The following is a 23776-nucleotide window of genomic DNA, read 5'->3' on the forward strand; positions in this document are numbered from 1 at the left end:
CAGATGATATTGTGGAGTAATAACCATTACCTAACGATCCTCTCCCTACCAGTAACTTATGACACTTCCAGTGGTTCCAACATATTTTGCCACTTTGCTGCTAAGAGAGACACAAACAATCCTGAACCTCCCTCATGGTCCCCCATGAAAATTAAGTATTAATTTCTCTGACTGACTAGACTAGGTAGAGGCTGAGACTATTGAAACGCTATAATTATCGTCCTTTGAGTTCTCCCACGTTGAGTTCTTAGTGATTTTCTGGGGTAGTAAGGCAATCCTTACTCTATGGATTTGCTATACTAAGAACTGTTTCTTTGAATAACTTTTTATTTGGCATCTATCACAAGAGAAGCTCAGAAGACACAGGGAGGACCGAACCAGATGCCCAGCAAAAATCCTTAAATGCAGGGTCAACTTCCCTTTTTAGACAAAACCCTGCATCTTCCTCGCTGATGCCTAGCCCCTAAAATATTTTGTTTTAGGTTTAGTTAGGAAGAATTGTCTCAACAGTCGTTTCTTTAAAAGTCAAGGTGGTATTAAATTGAGTTGACAACATTGAATGTTTACAAATCTGCTATTGAGAATATTTACAAATTTATAAATTCAGAATGAGGTATTCTGCTCCAACTTGTAATCCAGGCGCATTTTGCTGCTCTGGAAACTAGGAAACGTTAAGATTGAATTCAAATCAATTATTTCAGAAATCTTACAGGTGAAGCCTGGCTCTGGGTTGCTAAGCAACCTGACAAACTAAAGTAGGGACCAACTCGCCTCCCACACTTGACTATCTCTCCTCAGTGGTGGGACGCGGAGCCCCGATTGGCCCCCATTTCCTCTCACTGAGCCCGAATTGGTCAGAGAACCTCTCACTCCTCTCTCGTTGGCTCTCGCCGTCTCTCGCCGCTCTGTCATTGGCACCCAGGCTCTCGGGCCACCCGACGTCACTGTCTCACCCCACTTCCTCGGCCCTTCAACTTGGTCCCCTCCCCTTTCCCCGCCCTTCCAGCCACGAGGGAAAACTCTAGCGAGTCTCCGCCTCTAGTTTTCTTCTGATTGGTAGAAAGCGGACTGGAAGGCGGACGCTGCTGGGCTACTTTGCTGACTGCAATTGGCTGTTGCAGCCATTGTCCCGCCTCCCACCGACTCCCGGCTGTGCCGGAGTCGGGTGGGTCGGCGGCTATAAAGCTGGTAGCGGAGGGGAGGCGCCGCGTACGGTCTTTCGCGGCTTGGTCTTTTCTTGTGGTCACTACCCGGTCACATTTGGGTGAGTGTCCGGCGCGGGGGAGGAGAGCTGGGCTGCAAGAGGCGCCGCCTGCGGGTGTGGGCCAGGAGGAGGCGGTGTCCTTGACTAGGCCCGAAGGAGCCGGAGCTTCGGGCTCCGGCTCCGGGTCAGGGATGAAGCGTGGACTTGGCTCTGGCCCAGGAGGATGGGACGCCGAGAGCTCGGGCAATGCAGGGTGCGGGGCTTACCTTGCTAGGGACTCGGGGCCGACTGTGGCTAGTCTTAGGAGGGACCTGGGACCCCGTAGTGGGCAGGCGAGTCACGGAGGAGAGGTAAAAGGGCATTGAGTGAGGGCCAGGTGTTCTAATGACAAAGTTGGAAGTGCTGGAGAGGCGGCTGTGCCCGCTGGGGTGGGTTGAAGGGGAAGAGAAGGGAGCTGGGCTGTCAGTGTTTTCCCAGAGCCTTGGGTTAAAGGTGGATGCTAAAGGGATGGGGAAGATCTGAGTTGGGAGGAGGTTGGTAGGGGGTGTGTCCTCCTACTGCCACAGATAGAGAGTTGATGGAAGGAAGGGGAATTAGGCAGCATTACTTTTCTTCACCAGTTCAGTTGCAAGAAATCAAAGCTGTTTAGACCCTACCGAATATTGGTGCTTTGGACACGTTCTATCTGTGCTTGCTTGAAATCTAAAATAACCTGCCTCTTTACTTCCCGCCTCCGTGTGTATAGATGTATATCTATACATCTGGGTGGTTTTTGTTTGGTTGGTTTGTTTTAGTGTCTGCCTTAAAAATAGATCACCTCAGTATTCTGAAATTCTGCACTTTCCTCCTGCTAATAACTTCAAGACCAGCCTTAGGAGGGAAATAATGAGGTAATGAGCAGTCACCCACAGAACCCTCACATAGTTGGGTTAATCATGGACATTTTAAGCTAAGTATATGAAATCTTTAAAAACATGCATCCTATTTTGACCAGTGGTAGAGGAAGAATTACTCTGTCCCAGTCTGGAAAGAAGAATTTGGGAAACAGATACCGTGATGTTTCCCAATTTATTGTACTTGCCCCTGTGGCTGTGGCCTTAGGGCATCATTGGCTTCTTTCACTGCCCACCTCTCCTGCAGCCCCTCCTTCCTGCATATGATCTAAACAACCCACTGCAGTCGGATTGTGTGTTCTGATTGTTGCAAACTAACATTTATTCTAAAGGATGAATCATGAAAAGCATGGCAAGATAAAAAATTCAATCCAGACAAATGGAAGTACTCATATAGTTAATAATTATTATTATTTTATTCCAGATTCTAGTAGATGGGAGGTAGATTCAAAGTCCCTAGCATGTATCTGTGCAAGGGGTTCTTTGCAGCTTTGAAACATGAAAGAAGTTTGTGTTCTTTGACGAAAACTTTAATTTTAAATTTCAGTTATTTCTATGTGGAGACAGAAGGCAGAGAGCATATCTTATGGAAAGAGGGAAAGACTATCTTTGTGTCAAACTTTTGTAGGTATTTCTCTCCTAAATTAGTAAATTTGCAACTTAGTTGAGTTTAATTTGAACATAGTAATCTGAGTTCTCAGAAAGTGGGTCCAATGCTGGGGAGCAGGAGTGTAAAGTGATATTATGTTTGAAGCTTTAGAAAGCCATCTGGGACTTGCTTTTAATTTTGCTTGTCTTAAATATTCCTCCTGATTACTATTACATCTTGATTCTTTTAACTGTGGGATTGATTTTGAGGTTTTGGACTTAGAATTTAGATAGATTTTTCTCAAAATAAATGGAAATTTTCAAATATTGATGTAGCATGGGTTTTCTGGATCTTCTAGAATGATTGAAAACCTAGGTGGATCTTCCAATGGGTTTTATATCAGAATCTCTAATTAGTTTCTGATTTACATTTGATCTTAGTCAAAGACCTAGAAGTGATAATGGTTACATTTAGAAAGAAATGTAGTCTTATGATTTGATATTGGGTTACTATAAAACCAAATATGATAGAAAGGTGTGTTACTCAAAGTTTCTCAAGAAGGTTGTATAGGTTAAAAGATGGAAGAAATATGTTACTTAATCTAATGGGAGCATGTTAGAACTAGATTCTTAATCTGTTCATCCTAATTCTTGGCACATGTGTATGTTCACTTGATGTCAAGTGAATGTAGTTAGAATGTTAGAAGAGAATCTAATCTTTCAAAGCTTACTATTTTCATCTTTGCAAGGTTTGTGGTTGTGTGTGGGTGTTTTGGGGAATGATTGTAAAATCAGTAAATATTCTCTTCTGATTTCATTTGGGCTCTTTACATTTTTATGATAAGGATCTGGGAACAATTCAAACTTACCATTTGCTTTGAACATTAGTGGTAGAGAGCCAATTTTCTTAAACTCCTGGACACTATTTGGTCCTGTAGTTCATCTTGAAAATGATAGCAAAAATAACAAATTGGTAAGGGCTGCTAAGTCCTTGAATCTAAAAGATTTGCCCTCTAGTTCTTAAAACTCCACATTCAGTCACTCGAGAAAGGGCAATGGATATTTAAAAATCAATACAGTCTCTCTCCCAACAGGAGTTAGGAACCCCAATATGGATAAGAAGACTCTCCATAACTAATTTTCAGTAGAGAGTAGGCTATGAAGACTTGAGTGTGAGTGACACATAAGTAGGAGTGCAGTCTGATTAGAAAACTCACTTTCTATGTGATTTATCTGGAAAACCTTCCTAGTCTCTTCTAGTTTAGAATAAGGCCTTGAAATAGTAACAGCATCTCTGATAGGCAGACAAGTAGTTCTCGGGGAAGACAGGAATGTCCATGTATTGTACTTGGGAGAAGTACACCAGAGTGTACAGCTGAGGGACAGGGTTTTACCAGTAGTTTTTGCCTGCTTGATTCTAAAGAAGAAAGGTTACCAAATCATTCTCAATTTGCTGAATTGTTCTTCAGTAACTGAAAAAGATCAACTGGTAACTGTTTATAGATTATCATGTACCAAAATGTGTACTAGATTAATTTATCTGACCACTCATTTGAATCAAGGCAGAGAAGGGAGCCAAAAGGTAAAATCCAGAACCCTAAGTAAGTTCCAGAAGAAAGCCTGTTGTATGAATCTGGTTGGCCCCAAGCAATCTCGTCATTCTTGAGTTTACTCTTTGGCAAACTTAGGAGTCTCCAAACATGCTTTTTGGTAACTGTTTCCTGACCCATATAATTTCCTTCTATCACTTGCACTGAAAAGACCTGTTACAAGCTGAAGACCTGTTTTGAGGCCTTGGCAATACAGGATGAGTATCCTTTATCTGAAATGCTTGGGACAGGAAGTTTTTTGGAATATTTGCATGTATGTAATGAGATATGTACCTGCTTTTTTTTTTTTTTTTAATGCTGAGGATTGAACCCAGTGCCTCATGTACGTATGCAAGGCAAGTGCTCTGCCACTGAGCCACAACCCCAGCCCCATGTGCTTGCCTTTTAACTGTGATCTGTGACATTAGGTCAGATGTGGGAATTTTCACATTCAGCATTATGTCAGCAGCACTTAGAAAGTTTAGGATTTGGGGAGCACTATATTTAAGTCAGATGTTCAGCCTGTATTGGTTTTCTCAGAGAGGAGAACTCTTCCAATAGCTACAGGAAAGAACAGAAAATCCCTCTTAAGTTAGTTCTTTCCCCACAGTACCATTTACTATCTCCATTTCTTTCCTAATCTCTAGGCTTCTCTTTCTCTCTGGAATTACTTTCACAAGCGATGTGTGGGCTTTGATCATGTCATCCTGAAGTAGCACAGCAGTTCTTTCTTTCTTTTTTTTTTTTAAAGAGAGAGTGAGAGAGGAGAGAGAGAGAGAGATTTTTTAATATTTATTTATTTTTTTTAGTTCTCGGCGGACACAACATCTTTGTTGGTATGTGGTGCATTCCAGGCGAGCGCGCTACCGCTTGAGCCACATCCCCAGCCCAGCAGTTCTTTCTTAATCTTTTCTATTTTTTCCTTTGCTCTTGCGTGTGGGTGCACGCGTGCACACGCACACACACGCTTTTTCTCTCCCCACCTAACTTTTCTTCCCAATTTAAATAATCAAAATAGAAAGAGGAAATATAGGCAGTTCAGGGGAAAGTTACTTGATAAAAGTGGTGTCAAATACATATACAGACGGGCCTCAAGGACCCATTGTAAGTTATTTTAAGTTGCCTTAACATGGAGAGAGAATCATGTTTTCCCCCATCACTGAAAACTGGTGTCTGTGGTCTGCTTAATTTAGAGTACAAAAGGATAATTTGAGACAATACAGATTAAAAGATAGATTATTTTCTCAAAATGTATGTATAATGCTATAATCAAAGAGATTTTTAAAAATGTAATAATCTCTTTTCCTACAAAATTCAAGGTTTATTTTTTTGGGGAGTGGGGAGAGAGGAGCTAAACTTAATGAAGTAGAAGAAACTAAGGCTATAAAGAATTTTATAGTCCCCAGTTAACTGAGCAAAGGCAGATGCTAAATTTGCCAATTGTTTAGAGTGGAGGAAATTATGTACATGTTAAACATAGAAGCTCTATCTCAAATAACAGCCTTCAAAACAGATCAACTGAAGAAAATACTCAAGTCATTTTCCTAGGTGATTTTCATATAACTTTAATGGTAATAAAATTTAATGCTCCTTTGCCTAAATGCTTACTTTTTAAACATAAGCACTAAAAGAATAGGGGGAATCACTTTTTTAAAGGTTGGGGAGAATGAAGATAGCCATGTTAAATATGAGTATAAAATTAAACAAATCATAATGATTAGGTCTTGCTAGAAATCTTTATTCGAATAATACTAATAATAACTAGGGTAATAATAAAGTATTGGTGCTTTTTATTATAATACATTTTTTACATATTTTATCTTCACAATGAGCTAGGGAGGGCAGTTATATTAGCTTAATTTTATAGGAAATTGAGGTTCAAAGAGGCACAAATTGCTATTTCAGCCACAAGCCCCCAAGGGCAGGGTAACTCTTGAATATGTAAGTTGCTTTATTCCAGAAATGTACAATTTACCTAAACTCCTTCTTCCCAATTCCTGATAAAATAAATTTAGTAGAGAAGACTGCAACTTCACAGTTGATTTAAAGCCTGAATCAGTGATATGATTGTATTTAAATTCATTGCTGACTGAACCTAAGGAGGGGGAAAGAGTTTTATAAGCTTTAAGTAACTTTTCTAAGTACCTGTCAAATCTTTTCTGCATGATATAATTGGATAAGGAAATGCTCATTTTGAATTGAAGTCATATTACTTGAATTTGTGTAAATGATTTATAACTTTAAAAGAAGTTCTTACTTGAAATTCCTAGTGCCCAGCAGAGGAAACAGTGACAGACCTGGAGGCTGCAGTTCTCTGTCCTTCACACAGGTATGCTATCATATCATGTAGCTTAAGTGTTCTGTTTTGAGGGAAGGGGGAAATTTAATTTTTATCCTAGAACAAATAACCATTTATATGTGCCATATATTTTTAAATTACTTTTCATGATCATTTATACCTTGTCTTCAAAAATTAATTAACGCCATCATGCTTCAGAAAACTGATTTTGTGTTTATTAGACTAATGTTGAAAATCTAGCAAAGAGTTTTTAAAATTAGTGTTCACTCTTCAGAGAAAAAATATAGATAATAAAGTATAATCACAAACCACTTACTAACTCATTAAGTCCCAAGCTTGCTTTCTTTCTTCCTTTTAATATTTATTTAATTGTAGATGAACATACAGTATCTTTATTTATTTTTATGTGGTGCTGAGGATTGAACCCAGTGCCTCACACATTCGAGGCAAGCACTTTACCACTGAGCTACAGCCTCAGCCCCACTCCCACCCTCAAGTTTTCAATTCTGTGAATATTTCAGCGAAATATTCAGGTACATGGTAATGAGTGCATTAAAATAGATTGTGAATCGTCAACAGCTTACATATATTTTATATATTTTCACATATATGTGGAAATGTATGTATTTTTTCAAACACTAGTCATTCACCTATTTTCTTAATAGAATTCTAAAAACATATATTTATTTTAAAAGTTACCATAAGCGGTATATTTGTTGCTCAATTTAAATTTTTATAGTACCTCATATTTGGGACAATGGAACTTAATAGGGTAATCAAAAAAATCATAGGCAAGCATGTGTACAAACAATGCTTTTTAAATTATAGTTTTAGAAGATGCATATCTGGGTTGTGAATGAATGTTTAAAATTATGTGAGAATGGGATAGTGATTATAAGTGTGTTTGAAGCAGTAATTTAATTATTTGCAGCTGTTGCTTTCTCATATTGCCATGGAGTGCCTCTCTTATGATTCTGCTTTTTCTTGTATTTCAGTATTATGGTTTCCTATTATAATAGAAAGCTAGTCAGATCTCTTTTACTCAGCATTCAATATCAGCCATATTCCAAACAATGAGCTGAGTATTGGGATGTAGTGATGAGCAAGACACAATTTCTACTGTCAGAGTTCCTTATCTCACAGTGCAAAGAGTCCGAGCTTCAATAATAGAATCTTGAGAGAGATTAAAATAGCATGTTAATCATCAAACATGTGTTTTCAAAAGATATCTGTTGGCCAAGGACAGGAAAGTGGAGGCAGAGAGCTTAGTTAGGAGGTTGTCATAGTAGTCCATGGGGCAGGTGCTGAAGTTGTTCCCTTACGTAAGCCATTGAGAAGACAGGTCAGTGCCACCTTTGCACCAGCATCCCCAGCTGGTTTACCTCCCCTCACTGTTCCCCCCACCCCAATTATCTTTCATTTACAGATTTATTCTTGGTGATATATTAATCTTTTTCCTATCTATGTAGGAAGCCCTTAGAAAGTGTTAACTAGGCTTTCTTTTTTACTCTGTTCACTAAAAATAGGACTTGGAGTTCCTTTTGTCCACCAGAGGAGGTGAGCAGTCACTTTAGGGAAAAAAAGACTTCTGTCCTCTGGTAGTTGTTTCTTGGAATATTTGGAAGGTTTATAAAGAGTTCTGTAGTAAATGTGTACACATTTTCCCTCCTTTTAAAAAGTTGGAATTGAAAAATAAAATTTAGATATTTTCTTATATAGAATCTTTGCTATGCTGCTTGGATTTATTTTTTTTAATAAATGTACTCTGAAAAACAATGAAATAAACTTCATCAGCAAAAAAAAATTTTAAATATGAATAAATGTTTTTAAGTGTCAGATTTTCAAAATTGTATTCTATGTAAAATTTTTTTGTGTGTATTTTGTTTATTAAGAATAGTGAATTAGGGGCTGGGGATGTGGCTCAGGCGGTAGCACGCTCGCCTGGCATGCGTGCGGCCCGGGTTCGATCCTCAGCACCACATACAAACAAAGATGTTGTGTCTGCCGAGAACTGAAAAATAAAATTAAAAAAAATTTAAAAAAAAAGAATAGTGAATTAGCTAGACTATTCCTGGTAGAGAATTAGCACATAATATGAACATCTCAGACCTTTTACTAGTTTTTTGTTTCCCTAATTTATATCTAGCCTACTTGAGAAGCATATGAGAGGACCTTTTTTAAAAGAGTCCATACATAAAAGAACAAAAAGCCTTGGTGCTGTCCTTTGGTTTCCTACTTTTGACTTCTGCTTAGGGATTCACTGCCTTTCTCAGACCATTTGGTTCCTAGGAATGAAAAGAGTGTTCTGCTCTTCTGGAAATTGCTTTCAGATAGGGCTGTTGACTGTCAAAGTGGGGCACTTTAATTGGTGAAATATGATAGGGAAGAAGTGCTAAAGGTAATTAGTAGTTGTCTATTGAGTGTTGTTATGATTTTGAAAGAGTAGAATGCTATCAGTTTGGTTTGGAAAGGTTTCATGGGTGAGATGTGATGTACATAATCCAGAGCTGTAAAGGATCGGAAGAAGCAGAAGCAAGAGGTGGGTTGTTGAAGAAATGACTAGATGTTTTGGGATAATGAATAGAATATTGGAGAGTGAAGGGAGGGTAACTTTATTTGTAGGACAGGGAAAGATTGGGTAATATTTAGCATTTATCCTCAATTACTAAGGTTAGTAGAATTCTCTTCATGTTTTCTAGTGTAGGTTGCATAAGTCAAAGCGAAGAATCTTATGTAAAGTTCCATATAGAATGGTGGTAGATGGCAAGGACAACTTGGAAAAAAATATATGTAGTTGTTGGTGAAATGACAGGAGCAAAGGCAGCTTAGCTTGTCTCAGTTTGTTCTCTTCTTCACTTCTTCATTGATAGCTCTGAGAGCTGGTTTGGTTGAACCCCATTTACCAGAGAAAAGAACAGGAGGAAATAGGGTTTTCATGGAAGAAGGGAAGATTAGAACACAGTGGAGAGGTACTTCCCTGTTCACTTAGCATATCTGACAGTGAGCATAAAAAGTCATAAAACAGTTGGCTAGAAATCTGGGAGTTGCTCTAGATCCCCACACATTTCCTTCTTTTCCTAACATCTAGTCAATTGCAATTTCTGCCAAATTTTTGCTTCTGCATTTTGGAACTCTTCCTTCTTTCACCCCACATATAGTAATTGTTCTATGACCCATATTTTATCTGAACTGCTGTATCAGCTTCTTAACTCAAACCCATTGTATATATAGCACCTTTGACTACAAAATAGCAGCTCTTAGTTTTGACTGTGATCCCCCAGTAGGAGGTAATACTGTATATGTGTGAATAATTGAAACAAAATCCAAGAAAAAAAATCCATACATTTGTTATGCTGTGCAATCTGGTATTTCATATTTTCTGTTTCATTCTTAAAAATATTTGCTGTCCCCTAAACGGATTCCAGGGCTGAGAAAATATTGCTGTGATGATTAATATGATCACTTTATTCCTTTTTTAACCTCTTTGATTTCTTACTATCTTTATGATGAATTCAAAGCTGCTGATATCAGTACATTAGACTCTTCATTACCTGACCTTAACCTAGTTCTCCTGACATATTTGCCTCATCCATTCACTGGCACTAAGATTTCATTTCAATAGATAGTAAAGTTTTATAGTACCTTATAGTGTGTCTTTGTTTATGCCGTACACCCTGTTGAAAATCTTGTAGCACCATCTGTTTCTGCAGTGTTTTACTGTTTACTTCCATATATTCAGTTTTGAATACTATAATGTAATTATATATTGTTACCTATTGATTATTATGTATTTTTATCTTACTGTCCCACTAAAATTATTCCAAATGTTTTAGCCTGTAACATGTTGGTATTCTTTGGATGAATGAAAAAGAATAATATTCTTGTATTTAGAAGAAATATTCAACTGGTGGACTTTTAAGATCATTAATTTAGATTTTGTGATTATATTTCTAGGCACTGTGTGTGTGTGTGTGTGTGTGTGTGTGAGAGAGAGAGAGAGTTAGTTACTGAGAACTGAACCCAGAACCTTGTACATTCTAGTCTAGGGCTTTAGCGTTGCTACATCCTTGGCCCTTTTTAAAATTTATTTTGAGACAGGTTTTGCTAAGTTTTTTTTTTTCTTCTTTTTTTTTATGGGGCAGGGGGATGATACTGGGAACCCAGAGGTACTCAACCACTGAGCAACATTGTTAGCCCTTTTAAAATTTTTATTTAGAGAAAGTGTCTCTAAGTTGCCTTAGGGCTTGGCTAAGTTACTAAAGCTAGCTTTGAACTTGTGATCCTCCTGCCTCAGCCTCCTGAGCTGTTGGGTTGACTTTTCATTTTTAGGTTATCAAGTTAGTCATAGGTTGGCAAATACTACAGAAAGTGAATCAGAATGGCCCTAGTAACTCATAAATCAGGATCTTTAGATCAATGAAGAGCTGAAATTCTGCCACCTTAGCAGTCCTGTTCTGCTATATATGTGTGATATGTGTCATACTTAAAAAGGAAATTGAGTTGTAGAATTTTGGATATGGAAAGGATTCTTTAAAACTGGGGTGATGTATCACTCTTCAAAGCCTGATAACATATTGCTGACACCTGTTCCATCTGGGTCCTGGTTATGATACCAGAAGAGGTACTCTGGTGAGATGAGAAGGTCTTGTTTGTAGTGGCAGGAGCACCAGGCATATAGGCTTGGGGGATCTCAAGAACTACCTTTCCCCTTTGTTCCTCTAGCCCAGACAACAAATCTATAATCATTTCCCTGGGTAATCCCCACTCTGTTGGAAATATCTAGAATAATTTCTCATGTCTTAATTCATAAAATCTTTCAAAGATATTGAGCCTCTAGTAAGTTAAGTGATTTGCCCTTGGGGGGGTATACAGTAGTGATCCTGAGAACAAGCACTTTTACTTTTGGTAAGTAAATCTAGATGTTTCTGAAAGTCTTCATCGTGTGGCAGTACTCCAACTTTTTAGTGCCATTTTAAAAAAGAAATCATGGTTTTAGGAGTTAGTTGCTACACAGGCATAGCATGCATTATCAGAGATTCTTTTTTTCTCATGATTTAGAAGATGCAGTTTAATGTTCATTTATTACGTATACACTGCTGCAGAAATTGAATTGTAGAATATTGGCATTTGACCCTGTAATGGGTCCTGGAATGTATCTTTGCACAAAATGTTAATTATTTGATTTCTTTTTTGGGATAGGATTATAATCATAGAGGCCCTATACAGATTGGATTGCTAGACTTCTATACTGTGGTTTTTCTACTTGCTGAGATTATTTAGATTAAATTTTTAAAAAGCAATATTTTTAAAAGCCTGTAATCCTAGCCACTTGGGAGGTTGAGGTAGGAGGATCACAAGATCAAAGCTAGCCTCAGTGGTTTAGCAAGATATATAAATGATAAAATGGACTGGGGATGTCGCTCAGTGGTTAAGCATTCCTGGCTTTAATCCCTGGTACCCTCCTCCCCCAAAAAAGCAACATCACTTGATCTAATGATTTTTGTATTTCCTAAAGTCAATAGTTGTGGATAATCAATATAATATATCTATTATGAATAAATGGCATATTTATTTCAACCTTTTTATTATAAGTCAGATAATTCTGATTTGTCAGCTGTACTCTTAAATTGTCATTATATTTTAGCTTACAGTTCTTTGTAGTACAGAATTTTATTTGAATGTTGCTTACCTCTACTAATCATGTTTTATATCCATAGATGCCCAGTTTTGAATAGTTTTTTTAAACTTTGAATAAGTTTTTTAAAAAGCTTATGATTTTAAGAGATAATATTCCATTTGTACAATCATTGCTACTTTACAGATTTACAGTTGGTTGCCCTAAGTAAAGTGTACTAAAACTTAGACTAAACCAATATTTCAGGTGATTATTGGACTCACAACTGCTTCTCAATTTTGAATTTTAAAGTCAGCAATTTGTAGCCTAAAACAATGTCTGTTTATCTTTTTCTTTCTAAAGCTCTTTCACCATGCCTGGGTCACTTCCTTTGAATGCAGAAGCTTGTTGGCCAAAAGATGTGGGAATTGTTGCCCTTGAGATCTATTTTCCTTCTCAATATGTTGATCAAGCAGAGTTGGAAAAATATGATGGTGTAGATGCTGGAAAGTATACCATTGGCTTGGGCCAGGCCAGGATGGGCTTCTGCACAGATCGAGAAGATATCAACTCTCTTTGCCTAACTGTGGTTCAGAATTTAATGGAGAGAAATAACCTTTCTTATGATTGCATTGGACGGTTAGAAGTTGGAACAGAGACAATCATTGACAAATCAAAATCAGTGAAGACTAATTTGATGCAGCTATTTGAGGAGTCTGGGAATACAGATATAGAAGGAATAGATACAACTAATGCATGCTATGGAGGCACAGCTGCTGTCTTCAATGCTGTTAACTGGATTGAGTCCAGCTCTTGGGATGGTAAGTTACATGCCTCTATAACAAAAAACCAAAATCCAAAAAACTTCTTGAGGATGAATAGACCCAAGTGACCTTTTAATTAATGCCATGTGCAAACTTTGACTAGTTATATTTGTTCAAGTATATTCAGAAATACAACTATGGCTTTTGGCTTATCTAAGTCATGAATTGGTTATCTTACTGTATAGAACAAATGATCTAGTCCAAATTTAGTTGGCATTTATTTCTTTATCAAAGAGAGGGAAAGCATGTTCTGGATAATATATAACAGATTTGAGTTTGCATGTATAATATTTATAGTGTTGACCACCTTGTGAAATCATAAATATCTTTCAGGACGGTATGCCCTGGTAGTTGCAGGAGATATTGCTATATATGCCACAGGAAATGCCAGACCTACAGGTGGAGTTGGAGCTGTGGCTTTGCTGATTGGGCCAAATGCTCCTTTAATTTTTGACCGAGGTGAGTGTTTGGGAAAGCATTTATTAGTTAATTATTTATTTATGTATTTATTTGACACAATATCCTGAGAGACTTGAAAATGGAAATAGAAACTACTATTGGCTGAATATTCATTAAATGCAAGCTAAGTGCTTTATGTGTGTTACCTTATTTAAACTACATAGTAGTCATAGTAGTTTTATGAGGTAGGTGGGGACACCCCCACTTTACAAGAGAAGTAAGGTAGTAATAACTTGGCTCCCATAGTCACAGGCAAGTTTCATTTGTCTTCAGTACAGTAACTATGATCTCCCAATTAGATTTATGATACATGCATGGAAAGGTTACATACCAAAGGAGTCTTTACTTTCCTTCATTTTAATTACATTGGCTTTCCCTTGCATTTCCTATATGGAAGTGGGGAGAGTTGGTGAGGTAGTTAAAGAAGGTCCTTAGATTATGTGGTATACTTCCTAATATGCAGACATCAAGAAGCAGAAATAGTGGCGCACACCTATAATCCCAGTGGCTTTGGAAGATGAGGCAGGAGGATCATGAGTTCAAAGCCAGCCTCAGCAACTTATCGAGATACTAAGCAACTCAGTGCGACCCTGTCCTAAACAAAATATGAAAAGGGGCTGGGAATATAGCTCAGTGCTTAAGCACCCCTGGGTTCAATCCCCAGTACAAAAAAAAAAAAAAAAAAAAACAGCAGAAATATACAGACATCTTCCTTTTGGTTCTGATAGGGCTTCGTGGAACACATATGCAACATGCCTATGATTTTTACAAACCCGATATGGTCTCTGAATATCCTATAGTCAATGGAAAACTCTCCATACAATGCTACCTCAGTGCATTAGACCGCTGCTATTCTGTCTACCGCAAAAAGATCCGTGCCCAGTGGCAGAAAGGTGGGTTTTACCTTTAATGATTTTCCTAGGTTTTGCTATCTGTTGAGAGAAGTGTATCTTTTGTGAGAAACTGCTTTGTGACTATCCTTCTGTAGTACCCTATTACTCTATTATCTACCAAATAGCATTTCCCCATAGTTTTTGGGAATGTATAATATAGGTAAAAAGATAAGCTTTGAAAATGAGGTATATCTCTGCAGAAGTACTTAGATTGATTTACCCTTTTTAAAAAAGTATTTTGAATTTTGTCTTTTGCGAGAGGTACTTTAACAAGGTGTTAACTAATATTCAGAGACAACCAGTGAAAATAAATTACTGAAGTGATCCCTTCCCACCAAAATCTGTTGGCACCATGACCTGTGAATTGTATTTGCTATTTTAGGGTCGTTGTTAATCTCAGTTTTTAACCCTGAAAAAGTTTTAAAGGTAATAAAAAAAGTAGGGGTTTGAATTATTACCATTATAACACAGTGTTGTAGAAAGTGTGCTTTTTCCATGGTTCTACTTTTAGAAGTTTTAAAAGAGGATTAAAGATCATATTTCATAATAGATATTAGGGAATATAGTGGCTCTAAATAAGAAGCATTCTAGCAGTATGTTAAAATGTCATACTATTTAACAATACAGGGCTATTTATACTGCACTGTTTAACGGTGTGTATTTAAAAAGACATACCATTTAGTATGTATTTAACAGGACAGCAGTAGTCTAACTTTCTTATTGGGACTTAGGGTAAAAAGGAAACTTAACTTTGTGAATGTGAAACATTGTATGAAACAAAAAGTATCATGAAATTACTTATCCATGCTGTAAGTTATGCAGTTTGCTATTTTTCTACTCTATTTTTTAAAATAATAATTAGTCCCGATCAACTAAATTGATTACATAACCTACTAGTATGACTCTTAAATTTGAAAATGAGTGATGTATATACTTTTCATCTCTGGATTTCTTTTGGGAGTGGGGCAAGCAAAGCAAAAGTTTATTGAAGCTTGATAATACATTATGGAAGAGCACAGTGGGCCCAGATGGCAGCCTGTCTACATAGTGGGGGTTGGAGGGGTGCTCTCTGTGTCTTTCTTTTTTTAATATTAGATCTTTATAGTTAGTAGTTAGATTCATATGGATGTCTTTTTTGACAGATCTTTTAAACTATTTAAGATTTCCTTATTGGGGGGATAGTTTGATTACTATTTAAAGGTATAAAAACATCCTAACATTGTTCTAAAGACAAGCTGTAAAATATCATGACTTATGTGAATTTCATAGCTTCTTTGGATTTCTCTTGCAGAGGGAAATGATAAAGATTTTACCTTAAATGATTTTGGCTTCATGATCTTTCACTCACCATATTGTAAACTGGTTCAGAAATCTCTAGCTCGGATGATGCTGAATGACTTCCTTAATGACCAGAACAGAGATAAAAATACTATCTACAGTGGCCTAGAAGCTTTCGGGTAAAAGGACCTATTACGATTCTTTTCCTTCTATATTAAGAGGGTTTTTTTATTTGTACAGACCTGAAAATTTTAGAGTCAAAAGAATGTTAAAAGTCCTCTAGTATAATCTGTCTAACCAATGAAGAAACTGAGTCCCAGCGAGGTGGTGGCTTACCTATGCAAATTCTTTAGTCAGTTCTACGTAAGACTTTCTGATTTCATCTTTAGCTTTATTCTCATTGTCACCATGATAATATCACTACAGAAGTGCCTATATTCACTACCATAGCCAGTGAGCTCTTCTTGCCTCTTTTTAGTCACTGTGCTTGTATCTATCTTATTCACTGCCACTATTGAGTCTCATTCCGTAGTCCCTCTCACTTTTTAGGTTCACACTTGCTATGTATGTTAATTCATTCCGTTTCTGTGCACCTGTGTCCCTTCTTCATCTAGTAAAATTCTACTTGACTTTCAAGACTTAGTTCCTATGACTTTTCTAACTAAACAGACATGACTATGAACTTGAGACAGTATTGTGTTTGGTGACAATAATGTTTTAGTCTATTAACATGTTAGTATCAAATTGTCTTTACTTGATAAAAATAAAACCTCAAAGATCCATATGTGTACAACTGTTATATCTTCCATAGCAGTTAGCATAATTCTCTTTCTTTTTTTTAAAGGATTTTTTAAAAATAACTTTATTTTGTTTATTTATTCACTTATTTTTTAATGTGGTGCTGAGGTATTTTGTTTATTTATTCATATATTTTTTTAATGTGGTGCTGAGGATTGAACCAGTGCCTCACATGTGTGAGACAAGCACTCTACCACTGAGCCACAACCCCAGCCCTGTCTTTGATTCTTAATGAAAAAAGAGAATCATGTACACTAAAAGATGTAGATATTAATTAGGCCCAGTGTGTAACATAATGAAAACATAATCTTTGAACACTGTAAAATTGTTTTTTGGTTTTTTTTATTTAAAATCTTTCAGGGATGTTAAATTAGAAGATACTTACTTTGACAGAGATGTGGAAAAGGCATTTATGAAGGCTAGTTCTGAACTCTTTAATCAGAAAACAAAGGCATCTTTGCTGGTATCAAATCAAAATGGAAATATGTATACATCCTCAGTATATGGTTCCCTTGCTTCTGTTCTAGCCCAGTAAGTATGAATTTCAGCTACTTAACTCCTCTTTTCTAAAACCAAATCCAGCATCAGACAGGTATATAGTTCTCAGTTATTGTCTGTTATTGTCTATTGTCTTGAAGGACATGGGTTGAAGCTATATGGGTTCTTCCATATGGTTCTTCCAAGCTTCGAGACATGCTATTTTTATAAAGTCTTCTAATGTTGAAATTATTTGCTATTGTAGGGTCTGCTCTTGATAAAATAACAGCAAGTATTTATTCCAGAAGTATTTATTAATTTCACATCAGTCTCCTGACTCCTATTTTATTGATTTATTATTATTATTATTTTAATTTATTTTTTACCTTTATTTTATTTTATTTTTTTTATGTGGTGCTGAGGATCGAACCCAGTGCCTCACACTTGCTAGGCAAGTGCTCTAACCTGAACCACAACCCCAGCCCTGGTTTTATCATTCTTGATTTACAGTTATGCACAGGTGTCTAAGTTGACCGAGTAGCTTATTTTGTGGTATAATTTTCATAAGCCTTGTTGTTCCCCCAAAGATGAAAGCTTTGGCTTTTAGTCTGCTCCCTATAATACTAAAATGGTTAAATTTCATACTGTAATATTAAAACCTTTAGATCCTTAATAACTTTTAAGTTACATCTTCATTTTTATGTATAGTGTGAATTTTTATTCCTCCTTTTATGGTTTTCCCTCTTATAGGTTTGAATCAGTTAAACTTCTTGCCTTCTCTCTCCTGCCCCCCACCCCCACCCTCTTACACAGGTACTCTCCTCAGCAATTGGCAGGGAAGAGGATAGGAGTGTTCTCTTATGGTTCTGGTTTGGCTGCCACTTTGTACTCTCTTAAAGTTACACAAGATGCCACACCAGGCAAGTGCTGATTCTTTGAACAAGAATGTATTGGGAATTTGATTCAGTGAGATTGTTTTAGCAGTCTTCTCAGATGACTACTTGAATCCCATAGTTCATTAACTTTAATTTTCATTACTTTTAACATAGCCAGATTCTTACCATCTACCCTAATAAATTTGCCTTAATTGGATAAAGGGTAAATTTTTTTTCTTTCCATCAGTACTGGGGATTAAATCTAGGTGCACTCAACCATTAAACTATATCCCTAGTCCTTTTTGTTCTTTATTTTGAGACAGGGTCTCACTAAATTGCTGAGGATGGCCTCAAACTTGTGATCCTTTTGTCTTAGTCTCCTGAGTAGCTGAGATTATTGTCATGCACCACCACACTTAGCTAAGGATTAGACTAATTTTTATAGATTTATGGTCTTGGCTATATTTAAGGAAATTTTTGTGCCTTCCCTGAATAGGAAGAAGTAAAAACATTGCACAAGAGGTGATAAAGACTTGACATTATTTGAAATTATACCATGGATTAACTATAGAAAAGTTATTTGTAGTTTCATATCCTACCTATTTCCTAACTTGTCTACTAGCTGATACTAAATAAATGTCTAGTCCAAGGTCAAATCGATACTATCTTGTTTTTAAATAATTGCCAGTAATGTTGGAAGAAAAGTTATTTTTATTTGACAATATTTTATTCAACCTTCGAGATATGCTATTTTTAGTCTTCTAATGTTGAAATTATTTGCTATTTTAGGGTCTGCTCTTGATAAAATAACAGCAAGTTTATGTGATCTTAAATCAAGGCTTGACTCAAGAACTTGTGTAGCACCAGATGTCTTTGCTGAAAACATGAAGCTCAGAGAGGACACTCATCACTTGGGTAAAATATTAAATTTCATTTAAATAAAAACTTCTTGAAGAGTAACATGAAGTATACAACATATAAAATAAGGCTATCAAGACAGATTGTCTGTGAAAATTATAAGGAAATAGGAAAATTCTTTAGTTTTATTACCAGATGAGTTGTATATCATAACTGATTGTTAATCTCCTCCGCCTTCTCTTTAGCCAACTATATACCCCAGTGTTCAATAGATTCACTCTTTGAAGGAACATGGTACCTAGTTAGAGTGGATGAAAAGCATAGAAGAACGTACGCTCGTCGCCCCTCTCCAAATGATGACACTTTGGGTGAAGGAGTAGGACTTGTGCATTCAAATACAGCAACTGAGGTAAATAAAGCTCATTGTGTTGGTCCTATTCTTTGACAGGATAATAAGTTCATGGGCTGGGGATTTAGCTCAGTTGGTAGAGTGTTAGCCTTGCATGCATAAGGCCCTGGGTTCAATCCCCAGCACCACCAAAGAAAGAAAGAAGTTCATACATATATATCAGGGTTTGGGGCCCCTAACTGAAGTTTAGCAATTTAAAGGAATGTTAGTAAATAGTAATTCAGAGCAAGAGCTCTGGGAGAAGATTCCAGCTGCTGTTTCCAAGTTTATAAAGTACATGCTAAGTACAAGATTTTATTAACAATGCCAGAAGTTAAAGGAAGACTGATCTAGAGAGAAGATTATTTGTGGCTTATCTTGAGAGATAGAGAAAGTTGGGATAGTGTTGAGCTGCTCACATCTCATCTCAGACCATTGTCAAGAAGTAACAATAATAGCTATGATTTGAATTCCTATTATATGATAGTCCCTTTACGTACATTTTCTTATTTAATCCTTATAACAGTTACCTTTAGCAATATACTATGCCCATTTTGGAGATAAGGCTTCAAGAAGTTGAATTACTTGCCCAGTATCGTAGCTAGTAAGTGCTGAAGCCAGGTTTCAGACCAAGGACTTTATTATATATTATAATCTTGAATGATTATGATTTTTTTCTGCTTATTATAACTTTGGTAAATGCATAGTCTTGCTTCTAGTTTTTATACCCGTTAGGTAGCAAGTCAAGCCACCAGTGTTGCTGTATAAAATGTAACAAGTAAAATACTGTATGATCTCCTTCTCTTGCTTTATAGATTATTTTAAAATCAGTTTACCATAAGGTGAAAGAAAATAGTTCCCTCCAGGGAAAGCTATATAGTTAGTATGACTATCTCCAGAGTTATCCTTTAATAGTTTCTCTATGGGAACTTTAGTGCCATGATCCTTGGGGGAAAAAGTGTAATAGCTAACAACTATTTTATTTTCATTTTAGCATATTCCAAGCCCTGCTAAGAAAGTGCCAAGGCTCCCTGCATCAGCAGCAGAACCCGAAGTAGCTGTCATTAGTAATGGGGAACATTAAGATACTCCATGAACTGCGAGACTTCACAGTGTGTTTGGGTTGGGGTGGGGATAGGGGAATGGTTGGAGGAAGGGAATGTCTGGGGACAATTTTAAAGAATTACACATTGCTTAAATTTTTATGTGACTGACACAGAGCCAAGCAAACTGTTGTGCTCTTGGACAAGTCTATCTGCCCAATTTGCTAACATGCTTCCTGTTGTGGTCTAGCCAATGCTAAATGTACTCGAATGATGTTAAGGGCTCTGTAAACTTTATACCTCTCTGGCCATTTATATGCATGAAATTTAGTTTTTAAATGTAGTATGAATCCTGTGCTTCTGTAAGAGGAAAGCAGAGGTACTAGTCTCCAATTTAATTTTTTTTAATGTGTAAGAATTTTATACTTTGAACAACAAGATTATTGAAAGTACCTGTGGTTTTTGAAAATTTTTTCTAGCTTGGGGAATGTGGTCTTAAAATGTGATATGCATAAATGCTCCTTGAAAATGGCAAGACAAACATTCTTTTTCTCAGATTTATAAATCCTAGAGAGGCAGAAAAGAGTTAGGACAATAACACTGGTTCTGGAATATTATCCAGACCAACAGTGACAAAGTTATTGTGATGATCTCTGAACAGAGAGACACTAGCATTGAGCAGGCTTCTGGCATAAAAAAGCATGGTCTGTTTGGGAGCTGTTACAAATAGCTGCAGGAGCTGAGTGCTCCTGATCAGTGGTGGACTGTGCTCAGCAACATCAAGATGTTATTGGAGGTGTGTATGAGGAAGCTTTTTGTTGCAATCCTTCTTTGCACCTTATTTTAAAAGATATATAAAACATTTCTTTGATGCCTTTTTAAAATTTTAAACTGGAAAGGAAGGATGGAGCAGGGCATTATTAGGCTACTTATGTTTCAGTGTTACAAATTCAATTTCTAGACTGACAGATTTGTGGTATGAGTTCTTTTTATTTTGTGTGTGTGTTTTTGTGGGTCTTTGTTTTTGTATCTGTTTGATGAAAATAAGAAGGTACAACCTAAGTTTTTACATAGTCTGACTAGCCAAAAAGAGTATTCCACTTCAAGGTCTGGAAGTAGGGTTTATAAAGCTTTTTCTTGGACATTCACCTTTTAAAAACAACAAAACTATCACATGGAATGAAAGAGATTGGTTAGAAAGTTTTATAGATGTTTTTGGTGCTGAACTATGACATGAGCCTTATAGATTGTAAAATAGAGATAGTTGGAACTAATGTACAGAACTAAATTTTTAAAACTTTATTTACCATTAAATTCTGTGAAGTTTCAGTTATCGAAAATAAACAAATACAAAATGTAATGTTTCAGATTGCAAGCTAATATGTAATGTAGTGTTTGTAAGATACTCTTGTCTAATATTAACTAGTGGTATTTTGATTTGTACAGTCATAATTTGTTAAAATGACTTCATTTTAACATCCACTGATGTAGATTAATAATGTAAGCCCAGATTTAAAAGAATGGTGGGAAAATGGTGCATGTAATACTTTTCCAAGTTTTGGGAGTTCAGTATGTCGAAAAGAGTAATGTTTGATTGCCAAGAAATGGGTTTTCTCAAAGTCCATTGCCGGCAATGGGCAAGCCTGGTAATACTGGCACAGAGCATTAACCATAAACCTTATTGATGGTAAGGTGAATAACTTTGAAATAAAGTTTTAGAGAAACATTTTAGATATTTGAGTATTCTTTTCCCCTTCTCAACTAACAATGTAGACAAGACATATGCAGAGCATGCTGTTTTGGGACTTTTTAAAATTTATGTGCATTGCTGAGAATCAAACCCAGTGCCTTACACATGCTAGGCAAGTGCTCTACCACTGTGCCACAACTCCAGCCAGAATATGCTATTAAATGTGAGCATTCATTTCAGCTCATTCATTCATTCCACAAACATTTGAAACCTAACATAGGCAGGGCTCCTTACTTATGCCAGAAATAAAAAGCTGTACCAGATGTCTTGTCTTTAAGGAGCTATTTGTCTAATATAAAGGAATTTCTATAGTAATTTATTCTTAATTACCAAATTGGGTGGTAAGAATGTATGAAATTTTGCTATAAATGTTAATGCAGTATGTTACCATGTTTTCCTTAAAAGTCTGGGCTAGGGTCCTATTCCTCTGGGTCAACTAGAGGCCAGTGCTCTCTGGCCACCTATAAATTCTAGTATCTAATAGGGCTTTAAGAATTCTATCCTTCTCTGTCTTCTTTATGGAATTTGTGCTTTCTTATTTATGCACTTTGACTTTTAGGTTTTTAATTTTATGAACATAGTACTTTTTTGTTTATTTTGTTTTTTAGCTGACAATGGACCTTTATTTTATTTATTTATATACAGTGCTGAGAATCAAACCCAGGGCCTCACCTGGGCTAGGCAAGTGCTCTACCACTGAGCCTGAACACAGTACTTTTGAGATTGACACAGATGTCAGAACAGTCATATTTGATCCTCTTGTGACTTAGTTGAAACACTTCATCTCATGACTGCTATTTGAAGTCTCCTGAAAAAAACATTAAAGTGAAAGTCAATAGAGCCAAGAATGTATTAAGATCTTTCATTTAAAATATGAACTCTTGACACATCCTTTCTTCAAAATTTCCAGGAACTGCTCTTAAGTTATGGGCTCTTAATATTTTTCCTGATTGGTAGTAGGTGAAAAAGCTTACCTGTCAATTTTCCCCCCAAAACTATTTCTATAAAGGCAGTGATTTGATGTAGAGGATCATATGATTTTTTAAAAAAACCATATGACTTTTTTTAAGAACCATATGATTTTTTTTAAAACAAGGTTCTAGATTATAACAATGAAAAGAGTGCATTTCCTGAGCTACTTATTCAGTAGTGAGCACTTTTCACCTTATGTATCCAATTCCTTATTTCAGACTTGCAGGCTCCTGTGGGAGCTGGTCCCACCCTTCTTCAATTCAGCACCACATGACCAAGGATTAATGTTTTCATTCATTCTGCCTTTTCTTACATTCCTCAACCATGTAAAAATCTCTTCCAGCTTAGTGCCTTTGATCTATGTATGCATGAGAAATCTTGGATCTCACTTCAGTTCCCTCTGCCCTGCCTTCTATTCCAGCTGCTACTGTGGCCACTACTTCTATGAAGTCTTTGACCAGGTTCTCAGAATGTGATAGCTAGCACTTCCCTTTGGATTCTGCTACATGCCTTTTGCTTTGGCTTCACTGATGTCAAATGCCTAATTTTATAACACAGAAGTACAAGGGAGTTAGTTGCCCATGGGACACCCTTGACCAACAATGGAAAGTAGCCAATGGATGATTCCTCCTCTTGTTCCCTGGGTAGCTGATTCTGAAACACATTTCATAAAGCTCCTCAGAAGATCCTACAGAATCAACTACCAGTTGCCTATGGCCAATTTTGGAATGAACATTCTTATGTTGTCTTTCCTCTTTGGTTTTACTCTCATGCTTTCCTGCATTCTGGGATCATTTCCCAAATAAATGACTTTTTGATATAATCCTCATGCAAGGATTAGCCTCAGGCTGTTTTCTCTCATGTTCTCTTACATGGCAAGGTGTGATTAAGGTTTAAGATCTTGAGATAGATGATTCTGGGTCTGGCAGAAGCAGCTCATTCTTGCCCAAAGACCCATCAAGCCTTCTAGTTGA

General features: G+C 36.7%; 2 protein-coding genes across 4 annotated transcripts in view; one reads left to right on the forward strand and one right to left on the reverse strand.

Moving 5' to 3' along the window:
• The first annotated feature begins 1129 nt into the window (after positions 1 to 1129).
• Positions 1130 to 21806, forward strand: HMGCS1 (3-hydroxy-3-methylglutaryl-CoA synthase 1). 2 transcript variants are annotated; one of them, XM_081292715.1, is made up of 12 exons: positions 1150 to 1264; positions 1999 to 2094; positions 6545 to 6603; positions 12551 to 13008; positions 13345 to 13470; positions 14199 to 14363; positions 15655 to 15820; positions 16800 to 16970; positions 17730 to 17836; positions 18581 to 18706; positions 18895 to 19058; positions 20032 to 21806. In XM_081292715.1, exons 4-12 carry the CDS (start codon positions 12561 to 12563, stop codon positions 20119 to 20121), a joined length of 1563 nt encoding a protein of 520 aa, XP_081148841.1. In that variant the 5' UTR covers positions 1150 to 1264; positions 1999 to 2094; positions 6545 to 6603; positions 12551 to 12560; the 3' UTR covers positions 20122 to 21806. The 2 variants fall into 2 exon arrangements, with proteins under 2 accessions (XP_081148840.1, XP_081148841.1); XM_081292714.1 differs by lacking the exon at positions 1999 to 2094 and having other exon boundaries at positions 1130 to 1264.
• The window catches only part of NIM1K (NIM1 serine/threonine protein kinase), a 65456-nt gene continuing 63115 nt past the window's right edge, over positions 21436 to 23776 (reverse strand). For both annotated transcript variants that reach the window (XM_081292764.1, XM_081292763.1), the window contains exon 5: positions 21436 to 22638. The gene's annotated coding sequence lies outside the window, so the exon portion shown is untranslated. The remainder of the gene's footprint in view (positions 22639 to 23776) is intronic.

Source organism: Spermophilus citellus (genome assembly GCF_964194105.1).
Source record: "Spermophilus citellus genome assembly, chromosome: 1".
Taxonomy (NCBI): domain Eukaryota; kingdom Metazoa; phylum Chordata; class Mammalia; order Rodentia; family Sciuridae; genus Spermophilus; species Spermophilus citellus.